Genomic DNA, 12,883 nt, shown 5'->3' on the forward strand with positions numbered 1-12,883 from the left:
CTAATTGGAGAAGTCTTTATTATTCCTTATGCATTTACAGGGACTGTATCAAAGTCATTACCTTTTAGGGAAAATAAACTATTGCAACAAGGAAAAAATTTAAAGCGAGTTTGTTTTGGTTATGAAAATCAAAATGGCTGAATTCCCAAAGATTTACACTCGACTGCGGCATAAATTACATTAGGAGGAAACTGGAGGTCATGCTGTGCCAGGATGATTCATTTATTATTGAATGAAAATTAGCTACTGTTCTTGAACAATGCCTTGCAAAAGTATTGAAACCCAATGAATTAATCAAAATGTATATTAGTAATTTACACTTTTACTGTCTGTAAACTGAAGAGGCAACAACCTCCTATTTAGTTATTTGTATAAAGATTTGTTTTCTGCAGCACAGCTCTGTTACTGGAGCACATCTGAGTGATTTTCAGCTCTTAGATTCAAGTCTAGACTTTGACTAGGACCTTCTAAACCATTCCACTGTAGCTCTGATTGCAGTCTTTTTCTGTTGGCTCCCTCCAACTGTCCTGTTGCCACAGACTGGTGCTGCCACCACTATGTTTTAATCCTATCTGACCCAAGCACGTTCTTCCATGAAGATCCAGATTTAAAACTTAACAAATGCACTATTTAGTGTGTGTTTATGATTTTGAATCTCAATAAAATACACAAGTTTAAGATCTGATTTCTACTTTTGCAAGGCACTGTATTTTCACATTTGATGTCAAGATTCTAATAGGAAAAAAAACAGGATTAGAAATTAAAATAAATCTGCCTTAGTCTGTTTTTCATGCTGCTTGACCTACATTCCTTCATACAGTTAAAGTTGTAATGTTTATCAAGTCTTAAGACATTATGCTGCAGAGTGTAAATAGTAACTATATAGTGAGTGTAAGCTTCCTAAACCGATTAGTTAAGCAAAAGGAAAAGTTCAGAGTTTTAGACTGAGGTTCTGCTCTTTTTTTTTCTTTAAAGCTTACATATATAGGCAATATCTTAAAAGAAAAAAATAACTATTGTCTTGATTTAGTTAAAATCCAGATTAGTTGGAACCTTTTTATTTAGTTGCTTATTTAGACAAAAGGTAGGAGGCGGTATGTCTCTGATTAGCTTTCTGTATTTAACGTCTACACACCTTTCTGAGTTCATAGTTTTTTAGGTTCTTTTTAAAGTATAAAATAAAGTTAATTAAGTTGAGGCTGAAATTTCTACAGTGAAGTCTTTAAATAAAGAATTTGAAAAAATAATCAGGAAGGAAGGACATAACAAAGGGGGTCCAAAAGTAGACAAAGAAGAACAAAAAATAGGAAGTAGGGCAAAAAAAATAATTATAAAACAATGTGATGAAGTCTGGAAATAATATTTTCAATGCTCTTTATTTTCTAGAAAATGCTGTCATAATTCTCCAAACTGGGTAGAAACCCTGGTACGTGTTTCACACAGAAAGATTATTAGTGGTGCACCGGCTCCAACCTTAATTTCCCATGATAACCATCCAGTGAAAATGTGACGTCGGTTTAAAAGCTCATAAAAGAGCGACTGCATAAACTTCTATGCAGTAAAAAGAAGAACTGCTAGAACTAACCTTTATTCTTGTCTTTCTACCCAAAAGCATAAAAAAAACTTTAGGATTAAGTTATTAAGGTTTCAAACCTTCAGCTTCCAAGATCAACTAGTCTGGATTTGGACCAAATAAAGACACAAGGACCATTATCTGCTGCTCAGAACCAGAACTTCACTGTAAAACCCGGAACTGTCCCTTTAGGTTTTCAGCGATTGTCAGATTAGTGGCACTAGCTGGAGTTGAGACAGTGCAAGCTGGAGGAGTGTTTTTACTCAATGCCGTTTCCAGTTGTCCCGGGGGCAGCATGGTGACAGCCGTGCTCAGGTTCGTCAGTGTTCGTTTCGTCCAAGCAGAGGCGTCCTCAGTCCTCGTCTGAGACGGCATCCAGTGGAATAGTGCGAGTGTTGGTGGCCCGGACGCTGCCGATGTTGGTCAGCGAGAGGAGGTTGGCGATGCCCATCAGACTGACCCCGGTGCCGTCCAGGTTGACCTGAGCCAGACGCATGTCTTTCAGGTGCTTCAGACCTGCAGGCAGGGATGCAAGTTATTGATTAATGAGTTAATCTAAAGTTGAGTGAGCTTATCGATAAATAGAGCGGCCATTTTTTTTTTAAACTTGAGTTTCCTATTCTACCTAGATGGCAAAAGTTTTTCATAATATGCTAAATTAAATTAGTTTTTAATTTTTTAAATAAAATAAATTTTTTAATGAATTTTTTTTAAATTAAAAATAATACAGTTTAACATTTTTGTCATCTGTATTAAATACTGACTGAATAAACAGAAAATTGTGGTGGGGTTTCCACATGAATAAACTAAGGAATTTATAAAAAAAAAAAAATATATATATATACAGCAAAACAGGAACATCTCAACTGGCTGAATAGAAAAAGAAAAGATGAAAAGAATAAAATGTGGGAACAATCCCGTATTTTAAGACAAATTCAAGTGTCCCGAACAGGACGCCGTTTCCCGTATTTGACTGCAGCCTGCAATTTCTATTTACCAACACTAGATGGCACTGTTCTCATATAAAAAAGTCGCAGCTGTGCTTCCGTTTGCAAATGATTCTTGCTGTCAGAGGTCACAGCTAATTCAACAAAAAATATTTCATACACTATGGATACAATTATAAAGAACAGGAGACTCTAACTGTAAAAAGGAGAGGGAACTAAAGAGTCCGTTGGCTAAACCCGCTAATGGCGACCTGATTAAAGCTTTGTGCAGGAGTTTTCAATTAGACATGGAGGTGAGAAAGATTGATTAATCTAAGCTGTTTAAGTAAAGCTTAATGATAAATGATCATATGCTTTAGAGCAAAAACGCAGGTTGGTATTGCACTAGTTTTTTATTCTCTTTACACTCTGCAATTTTGCCTTAAAAGCAACATTGTCCTGTTTACTGAGGCCATCACAACCATGTAAGGAAAAAAAACGTGATTAAATCCGAAATATCAAAAACAAGATTAAATGTTGTTTAGATGGATGTAACTTATATTTTGGAGAATTAATATTGTCCGATGACGTCGCTCCACACTGTGGTGGAGCTGTCCCGTATTTTAGCAACCAAATATATGAAACACTTAATTCTTGAACGTAGAGGTGGCCAAACGACAACACTAAAAGAAGGGCTAAAGGACGTTATTAGTTGATAATTAGAACTAATTTTAATCCAATAAACTATTAATCGACAATTAATACCTACTTGTTTTCCATCCCTACTGCAGGGGTAAGAAAATACAACAGTTTATCTCTCAACCAAGCAGAGATGAGCTTAAAGAAGACAAGCTAACAGTGTAGCTGTACCTTGGTCCGTGATCCGTGTGTGGCTGAGGTTGATCTTAACCAGCTGATGACAGTGGATCAAACCCCTCCTCACTACCGAGTCTCCCACATGCGTGCTGGCTAACCCCAAAACCTAAAAAACAGGAAATTATAACCAAAACAAAGCTCTCAATTCACTATTAAAGCATGACAAATGTCAATTTTTTTTGTTTTAAAATAAGCTTTTTTGATATTCCAAATCAAAACTAGAGCTATACAACTAGAGTTATAGAGGCTTGAAGTTTGTGGCATTTTTTAAAATCAATTTAATTATGTTACTTATGTTATTTCTGATCTTTTCAGTGGAGATATTGACCATAATAAACTTTTAAAGTTTTCTTGAGTTTCTTGAACCAGCCAATCAGACATCAGGATGTTTGTAAAAGCAGCCAATCAGACGTCAGGGTCTCTGTAGAGGAACCTCTATTCAGTTTGATGGGTGACGTTTTTAAATTGTGCTTCAGCACAGGAACACAAAATAATTTAATAAATCATAAATTATATCAAGTTTTTAAATTAAAAATCTAAACATTTAATTGAGGCACATATAATTCGTTCATTGAAAATGTAAAACTCTCAAAGCAAGTCAAATAATTGAAAAAAGTAATAAGTATATCTCAATGAATATAAAAATATAGAAACACAACTGGGATGTTAAGGAAAAACAAATAAATAAATTCTGTAGTTAATAAATTATTTCTGTTTATTTCTCATTTTAAAAAAATTGACATTTAAATAATTTTTTCATTAGTTATTTGTTGTAATTTGGAACTCTTCACTCTCCATAAATGTGAAGTTTAAGGTTGTAAGAAGATAAAATGTGGTTTTCCAAACATATTTCACTACCTCTTCATGCTAATCTTACTTCTGCATTTAATCCAAATTTAATTATAGTTATTTTTAAATCGTTATATGTTTGTAAGTACAACCTTTAACAATACAATAATACCCAACACCAGCAGAACTCATGTCAACCTTTGCAGCTCCACCAATATTATCAGGTAAATTACCTGAAGCTGAGGCAGACAGGTGATGAGTTCGGCCACTCCTCGGCTCGTCACCGCCGTTCGGTCCAAACAAAGTTCCTGCAGCTCCTGCAGGCCACGCAGAGAGGGAAGCCCTGTGTCCGTCACCTGCGTGTTGCTCAGAGACAGCTTCTTCAACCTGCACACAAATGCACACGACACTCCCATCAGTGTGGACGTTTCAGCCACAAGCGTTTGCTGTCGTGACTGAGGTGTTGGAGTGACCTGGTCATGGCGGCTAACTGGCTGACTCCTTGGTCTGTGACCTGTGTGTAATCCTTCAGGTCCAGCTCTGACAGCAGAGTCAGCCGGCAGAGGAACTCCAGCCCCCCGTCGGTCACAGTGTGGCGTCCAGGAAGCGTGAGGTGAGTCAACTTCAGACCTTGGGGAAGTGGGAATCATCAAGATTTAGCTTGGTTTGTGTCCTTCGCTCCATCCGTTTACAGGTTTTCTGAGCTTTCAGTCGAATTTAAGACTTTTTAAGACTATTTGAATGAAATCTAAGACTTCAGGAAGATTATTATATTAGGGCCATGCTTTAAAAAATTGCGAAAAAGTCAAAGTAATGAGAAAATAGTCGTAATATTACAATGATGAAATCATAATCTTATTCTCGTATTAGGAGCTACAATAGTTACCAGTGGCCTCAACAGCCTTAAGTCAAGAAACACGACGAAGAAGCGAGTCAAGGGTTCACATGACAAAATTTAAGACTGGTGATTAACGTATTTAAGGCCCACTTACTTTTTCTAATGAATTTAAGACATTTTAAGGACGTGAGGACACCCTGGTTTATTTACACACATTTTAATTTACAAACCTGATATAATCTTGAGGGCATGATTCCCATCTTTCACAGAGATTCCTCCTAAACTCAGAGAAGACAGAGTTGGGTGGGTGGAGATGCTCTCCAGAGATTCCTCCGTCACACCAGTCCCATTCAGATTCAAAGTCTGCAAACTGGACATCCCTGCTAGAGCTGAAATATCTTTAACCTGAAACACCAACAAACAACAAGATGAAGAGACATGGCAGACCAGACTCTTAAGACAAACAGTGTTTGGTTGAAATAAACTAAAGTGCCTTCGTCTGCTTGATGCTGAGAAGTCGCAGCTGTGGTACGCAGGTGGGGAGCGCAGCCAGGGTGGCTTCAGTCACTTCTGTCTGGTTCAGGCTGAGCTGAGAGAGACAGGAAGGAGCCGACTGGAGGTACTGAACCATGCCAGCATCTGTCACTTTCGTCTGATCCAGGGACAGGACACACAGGCTCTTCAAGCCTTCAAGCCAGAATAAACATTTCATTAGAAATAATTGGTGGACCAAGGTTTAATATCTGCCAAAGTGTTCATATTTAGTCAACCTTTTATCATTTATTTGTGTTTGTTGTAAAGTCCTGCACTAACTGTGGAGCCTGAGATGTGAAAATTTCAGGATGAATTTAAAATTCATGAGAACCTTTATGGGTGAAATTAGTGTGAGATTCTCTAAACTTTTTAACTTTTTCAGTTCTTTTTTCACAACTTGCTATTCTCTAATAAGCAAGGCGTGTCTACGTTTCCCACAGTAAAATTCAAAAACATTCAAGGTAAGTTTTCAAACTTTTTCAGCATCACTTTGGAGTTAAAAAAATTAATAAAAATAAACTAAAAAAGATAGTTTAAATTCACCATTATATGATATTATTTATTACTGTCATTAATAATATATTGCAATAGTATTTTACAGCAGGGGAAGGTAGATTGCAATAACATTTTCTGTTTCTGTGTAAGAGACATTTTCTGTTTCTTACACACACCTTCTACACCTGACTGGTTCAACAAAGTAAAAAAAAAATGTTTTCTGGCATTTAGGAAATAGAAAGAATTTTAATAATTCTAACTGACCTAAAACAAGATCAATTTTGTCTGATTTAACTTCAGACAATGAGAATAAAAATGTGTCTTAGTCTTTTTTATTATCTTTTTGTTTCAACTGTAAATAATGCTTTTCAAACAAAGAGACATTAGACTACAATTTATTACCAAACCTGCAGTCTGAATATCAAGGATTTCATACAGAAATCAAGCACTTTCCAAACCTTGAAAACACCTACTTGAAATAAAACTGAATAAGGAGCTTTAACAACAAAATTCACAACAGGCTTTAGTGCTATTCTGAGAAAAAAAATGGCCGCCAACGGTGTTTGAGACATCAAGCAGAGCGCCATGTTTTCACCATAAAAACTAAATAAAACATCAAAGTTTGTAGTTCTAACAAGACAAAATGTAAAAAAAAGGAGATAAAGATATTTTTATATAATAACCAATTTCAAGTCTGGCTCTCAGTTTCATTATGGGAAGAATCCTAACCTGTGATGTACTGCAGACAGGAGTCGGTCAGTTTGCTGCAGGACGCCAGGTTGAGTGACTGGAGCTTGACCAGACTGAGAAGGACCGCCAGACCAGAATCTGGACAGAACCGGCTCATGAGATCAGGAAGAAACTTAAAGCTGAGGCAGATTTCTGCAGCTCCTACCTGTGATGAGAGGCGAGTTGACCAGACTGAGGTGCTTCAGCGTTGTGAAGGCTCGCAGCTGCCGCAGGAGCTCGTTGGTGGAGTAAGGGTAGCAGTTCAGGACTAATTTCTGCAACTGGCAGCCGAAGAAGAGCTCCAAGGTGCGCGGGCGGAGCAGCCTCTCTCTGGACATGTGGCTGAGGAGCAGCTCCGCCAGCTCCGGGGTCAGACCCGCCAGGCTGCTGCTGTACTGCATGCTGGGAGCTGCAGGGGCGACACGCTTCGTTCTTAGAGGAAACCAGACTTCAGGAGCGTTTTCCTTTCACAGCGTCCTACCTGTCATGAGGTGGACAGTTGCACGGATGGCCAAGGCACATAAGGATGGCACGTTTGGTGTCCTGAAGGGTCTTTTAGGTGGAGTTGGCTGTCCCTGAGAGGCGCTGTGGTCCTCTTGCAGTGCAGCCCTCTGAAGGCGCTCCACTGCAGCCTGACCTGCAGCTACATGTGCCACTGGACCCTCTGCCTCCTCGGGGTCAGCTGGATCCTCTTCTGGAGCGTCTCTGGAGACACATGAAGCACAAAAAACACATCGCTACGCGTTTAGGGCTGCACCGATCGCAGTTTTCTGGCCGATCACGATTGCAATCTTTAAAAAGCCGATTTTGATCGACACCAATTATTTTTGTCTGAAATGTCGCTAAATATACAGTCAAAGCTGTAACAGCAGAGAAAAAGAGGACAGTGGATGATTTAATCTCAGTTTAAACAAATCAGCGCAGATCAGCTTAGTAAAAGATTAACTCAGAGCAAAGCCTTTCAATCAGGCTGCAGGAGTCTTTATTGATTAAATTTTATAATTTAAACTTTGGTTTAGTGGCTTCCTGCCAGGCGACCCACCTGAGGCGATTGCCCTGGTCCGGCCAGAAGTGTCGGGGTTCAAATCCTCCTCGCACCCTGTTCTCCGGGAAGAAAGGCAGCCTCGGCATTCCTGAGCAGAGTACACAAAAATTAGTAAATTGTTTTTACTCAAAAGTAAAAAGGACTCGTCCAAGAAATTACTCAAGTAAGAGTGAAAAAGTGTTTGGTAAAACATCTGCTTAAGTACTAAGTAACTGATCAAATTATCAATCATTTAATAACTAAAAATTACATAATCAAATGGACCAAAATATAAAGTTACGGTTTTTTAGGATGGAAATGGCAATAATTCATATAAGTAACAAAAAATAATAAAGTCAGGCAAAAAGAAATGTTTTCCAAATCAGTTTTTTAAATAAAAACTGCAGGTGTGTATTTGTCTGGTGAAGTTTTGGGTAAAACATGTTTGTTTTTCATTCAGTGGGTAAAAAATCCATAAATTTTACTCAAGTAAGAGTAGAAATACTTCATAATAACATTACTCAAGTAAATGTAAAAAGCACAGCGTAGTAAAAATACTCCCAAAAGTAACATTTTTCCAAAAAATTACTTGAGTAAATGTAACCATTTACTACCCAACTCTGGCTGTAATCTACAAATTATCCCCAGTATTAACAGGCTTTTCTTTATAAATTACTGAAAGAACTTTAAATGGATCTGCAGTCTGAGAGATACAGAACAAAACCAGTATTTTTAATTAGCCATTTCTAAAAATAATTAACTAAAATAACTGAACTGTGAGATTTCTTTTTCCTGTCTGCTCTGCAGTAGTGAATAAGTCCTGACAAACACATTTCCTAATCCTAACCTCTCCCAAATCTGACCCACATTCCCAGATTTTTAGTCAAATCTTCTGTAAAGCAGTAAATCTTTGCAACATAGTGGATAAATTGAAGTGGTTCTGTTCCTGCAGCTGGCAGGTCCTGAGAAGGAAAAGGTTTCCACTGGATTAATAGTAGAAACAGGAAGTACGCAGAAACATGGAGTAAGAGAAACGCAGGTCAAAAGGAGGAATGAATCATCTGAAGAATCGGTACCGTTGGGAATTTGTGGTGGCTCTTCCTCTGCTTCCTGTCCCTCATCAGCTTCCAGTCCAGGATCCTCTGGGTCACCAGGAACCAGTCTCTGGCCTCGCCCTGTCAAAGAGCAGGAAAGACCTCCAGTGCATTTCATGTAAAAAAAAAAATTCACACCATTTGCTCCAAAAATCCTAAAAACTAAAATTTATCAGGGTGAGCAGTTTATTTCTGAATGAAATGTCCAACATCAGTATTACAGTTTGACAACACTGCGGGCCTTAATGTTCAATTATGTTTTTTTGTGAAATTTGATTATTTATTGGTGTCGTCGTTCACATTTCCAAATATACGTGACTTGTATGTGATCTCCTGTGTGAACTACAAATGACCTGAAAGTGTCCCGCATGCGCAGTACAGGGCGCAATAGCGTCAGAGCGTGCGCAGTGTTTTGCCAACCGCCATAAAAAAGGAGGAGTGCTCACTGTGGATATAAACGTGGATGCTAATGGTGGAGCATATTTTACAATTTTAAAGTTGTTGTTTGACCGGAGCCAGCATTAACAGCGTAATCTTTATTATTGTCAGCCATGATTGTTGTTTTTCTTCCCGCTTGAGTGTACCAGGGCGCAGAATAATGACGTTTGTCGAGTATCAATGACTTTCGGGTCGGATGAATGCGACCTGGCCGTTCAGATTCAGGACACATTTGAAAAGGTCGGACACATGTCGGATTTAGAAACACATATCCAGGTGGCTCAGAGTTGTTCAAACTGATGAAAAGATCAGATACAGGTCGCATGACGGCCAAAATAAATTTTAAAAATAGAAAATCGGAAATGGGTCATTTCAGGCTGGAGGTTAGCTGCATCCTGGCTGGCTTTCACTTCAGAAAATAAATATCAAAGAATTATTCACAAAATATACAGTGGGCGAGTGGACCGTAATGTGATGCAGATAGGAAGGACAAAGATGAACAAATTAAACACATTTTAAAATTTCTTTTTGAGAATTTTAAATCGATTCACAATAACCGGCAATAAGAATTGGGATTCTTTTTCTGCACTTCTAGAAGTACAAATAATAGAACCTATATTTATAATGTCAATCCAGTGTGGATTAGATATATTTTCCATAAAATTCACATCCTGGTTTTTTTATGTTTGGTACTGACCCCAGAAATGTGAAGGTCCAGAGACCGGAGGACCGGCTCTCGGTATCCCTGCATAATTCACAGCCTCCTCCCACAGATCGTCCGGGAGCCGGTGACCCGCCGCTGGATTCAGCCTCTCTGCCTCCTCTGGAAAGGGAACATGCGGCAGCGGCGGTGGGAAAATGCACGGAAGTGGCTCATTGGGAGGCGCTGGCGGCGGGTCTGCCGGGCTCGGCGGGTCCTGAGGCGTTTCTGGCGGCGTGGTCTGAATGCAGAGAGCGGCATTCGGAGTGAGGCCCAGAGAGCGCAGCGAACATGCCAGCTCCGCCTCGCCGAAGCGTTTTCTGGGGAAACCTTGGAGGAGAGAAAAGGGGGACAGGGAGGGGTGGCGGCCGCTAATGTGCTCCACGACGCTGCGCAGCGGCGCGTCGGCGGAGAAACGCTCACGCATGGATTCTCCGGAGGGAAGCCGGATCTGCAGCAAAGCACAAAATAAATATGTGACGAAAAATCTGAAATTAAAATTTTGTGAACTCATAGACAGATTAGATTACATAGATTAGCTGCATTAAGCAGATACAAGTTGCCTAAACTAGATAGATTTAAGTTGCATTACCTTTTAAATCAAAAGTATTTAAGTTACATTAACTAGATCAAATTGCCTCAACTAGATGATTGATAGATATGTTTGCACATATATATTATCAGACAGGCCAACATGTCTATTCTGCTCACCAAAACGAATATTTTTTAAAAAATAAAATCATTAAAAAAGTATGTAAAAACACAATTACCCAGACCACATGTCATAAGTAAATCTGAGTAAGCTATCAGTTTTAATTGATAACTCACTCAGATGTTAGCTTGATCACCTTCTACTGCTTTATAAGTGAGCCATTACCATGAGGATACAGTTGTTGTCAACATTTGTCTGGACCTTTCCTCCCAGTTTCTGGCCTTCGCTGCTGGGAGGAGCCATGTCTGCAGCAGAGCTGCCGTGGCTTTTCTCCTGCAAGGTTTTCCGATCCTCAGCTATCCGCTTTAACACCATCTCGCGCTCCTGGCATAACAAAACAAAAAAAAACCAAATGTTCTTCAAAAGTTACCAACAGACCGACACATGTACAAGTCTGTCGTCTTCGATCGGACCTCCTTCTTTTGCCTCTTCTCGGCCAGGACTTTCTGAGCCACACGTTGTCTTTCTTTCTCCTCGAAGTCGCTCTTGTCTTGTTTGATCCGCGACTCAACTGGAAGAGGATCAGGAGACTGGGAGGTGGACTCGGACAGCTTCAGGACCAGAGACGAACCTGCTGTTAAAGAAAACAGGAATAAATCAAATAAAATAAGACTAGTTAACTTTTATTTGATGAGGAGGGTTTTTTTTACCCCTGCTGTCACTAGGAGATGCTGGTAGGGTGGAGCTGCTCGCTGCATCTTTGGGTGGGTTAAAAGCAGAAAGTGCGGTCTCAGACGACTTGGATGTCTGCTTAACCAATGTATGGCGTGGATATTGACCCTGTAAGAGCCTGTAAATGAGAGGTGATGCCTTAAGACGCTTGAGATACATATCAAAAGCTTGATATTTATCTTAGTTTACTTACCATTCAGCGGCTTCTGTCACAGAAAGATGTCCTGCCTGCACAGCTGCCTGGATCTGTTGTTCTGTGAAACCCATTTCACTGAGGATGAGGAAGAACTCCCCGATCGTCTGCAACCCAGAAGTTTTATTTTATGTACTTCAATGAACAATTCAAAACTAACATAAAAAAATAAACTTTCATTTTCTCTCTTGGATCCAAATAAATATTATCTTAAAGATTTAAAAACATACATAATGTATTCTTTCCATTTTTTTTATGATTTCCATTATCGCCATCTACAATTTTTACTTTTCATAATAATATTCATCAGCTCTATGTTTTCAGAGATGTGTCTGTATGAAAATGGCCCTCTTACACCATTATTTTTTGTTGAAACTGGATTATTAAAAACTGGAAACACAGACTCATTACAGCATGCAATAAATAGATGCTAAAGGAGTACATAAACCCTACAATCTGTGCTTTCTAACTGCAGATTTACCTTTAAACCCCACAGCTCTAAGTGAACTATAGTTCATAAAGTTGAGACACTAGGCTAGTTTAGTCAGTATAACTAAGGAAACTCATAATAAAAGGTTAACAGTTTATACATAACACCGGATAAGAGTCTAGAGAGCAGCTGCAGTTAAGACTGCTGTTGTTGTTTGGAACAATGGAGGGTGTAAACAAACAGCGTTAGCATCGTAGCTAACAAATAAGCTAACGCAGCTAACATGCTAACGCTTCTACACAGCTAACAGCTGACAGGTCAAAGGTAAACAGGCTGTTGGAAGCTTACCGGGGAAGAAGTTGAGCTCATCTCGTTAACTGCACCAGTATCAAAGTGAAATTGGTGGTTATGATCAACTTTATTGACTCTCTGCTTCTGTTTGGTGAGCAATCTGCACTGCTAGTCGCGTTGACTTCTCCTCCCCTCCTGGCTTTCACATTGCCGGAGCATCAACGGAAAAACAGCCTATCAACACCGCGGAGAGACGGGATTATATCTCCAACAGGCAGCGGAGGACAAATCTGATTTCTTCCTCGGTGACTGACAAGTTTAACCCCCCAACCAGAACCGCCTGTGGAGGTTTATTGACGTGACACCTGATATTTTGCCCGAAGAGACTCAAATGAAGAGAAAGTAAAAGCTTAGTTTAGTGCACATTGACAGACGCAGGTGTCAAAAGTATTCACATTCTTTACTTAAGTAGTAGTACAGATATTTGAATGAAAAAATGTTCTAGTAAAAGTATTGATCAATCCATAAAATTGTATTTGTGTAGCACCTTTCAGCAACAAGGCGTTTCA

The 12,883-nt window shown here is 39.2% G+C and overlaps 1 protein-coding gene across 2 annotated transcripts; it reads right to left on the bottom strand.

The window, feature by feature from the left end:
* Position 1: 1 nt before the first annotated feature.
* On the bottom strand, positions 2–12,563 carry LOC116711628 (uncharacterized). 2 transcript variants are annotated; one of them, XM_032551015.1, is made up of 17 exons: positions 12,372–12,563; positions 11,594–11,700; positions 11,379–11,518; positions 11,142–11,299; positions 10,894–11,052; positions 10,014–10,467; positions 8,861–8,959; positions 7,803–7,893; positions 7,242–7,465; positions 6,927–7,169; positions 6,761–6,859; positions 5,496–5,689; positions 5,233–5,407; positions 4,638–4,794; positions 4,398–4,551; positions 3,370–3,481; positions 2–2,089 (listed from the first exon to the last, which is right to left on the bottom strand). In XM_032551015.1, the coding sequence occupies exons 1-17, from the start codon at positions 12,390–12,392 to the stop codon at positions 1,926–1,928; spliced, it is 2,751 nt and encodes a 916-aa protein (XP_032406906.1). In that variant the 5' UTR covers positions 12,393–12,563; the 3' UTR covers positions 2–1,925. The 2 variants fall into 2 exon arrangements, with proteins under 2 accessions (XP_032406906.1, XP_032406905.1); XM_032551014.1 differs by having other exon boundaries at positions 11,142–11,302; positions 12,372–12,561.
* Between the last annotated feature and the right edge of the window lie 320 nt (positions 12,564–12,883).

The sequence above is a fragment of the Xiphophorus hellerii genome, chromosome 21 (genome assembly GCF_003331165.1).
Source record: "Xiphophorus hellerii strain 12219 chromosome 21, Xiphophorus_hellerii-4.1, whole genome shotgun sequence".
Taxonomy (NCBI): domain Eukaryota; kingdom Metazoa; phylum Chordata; class Actinopteri; order Cyprinodontiformes; family Poeciliidae; genus Xiphophorus; species Xiphophorus hellerii.

Bases quoted from the DNA above. Each gene is read 5' to 3' on its own strand.
- LOC116711628 (XM_032551014.1), bottom strand. From the start codon at position 12,392: ATGAGCTCAACTTCTTCCCCG. The intron at 5,690-6,760 runs GTTAGGATTCTT...TCTGGCTTGAAG, and splicing joins CTGTCTGCAGTACATCACAG to GCTTGAAGAGCCTGTGTGTC. The intron at 2,090-3,369 runs GTACAGCTACAC...CCCTGCCTGCAG, and splicing joins CACACGGATCACGGACCAAG to GTCTGAAGCACCTGAAAGAC.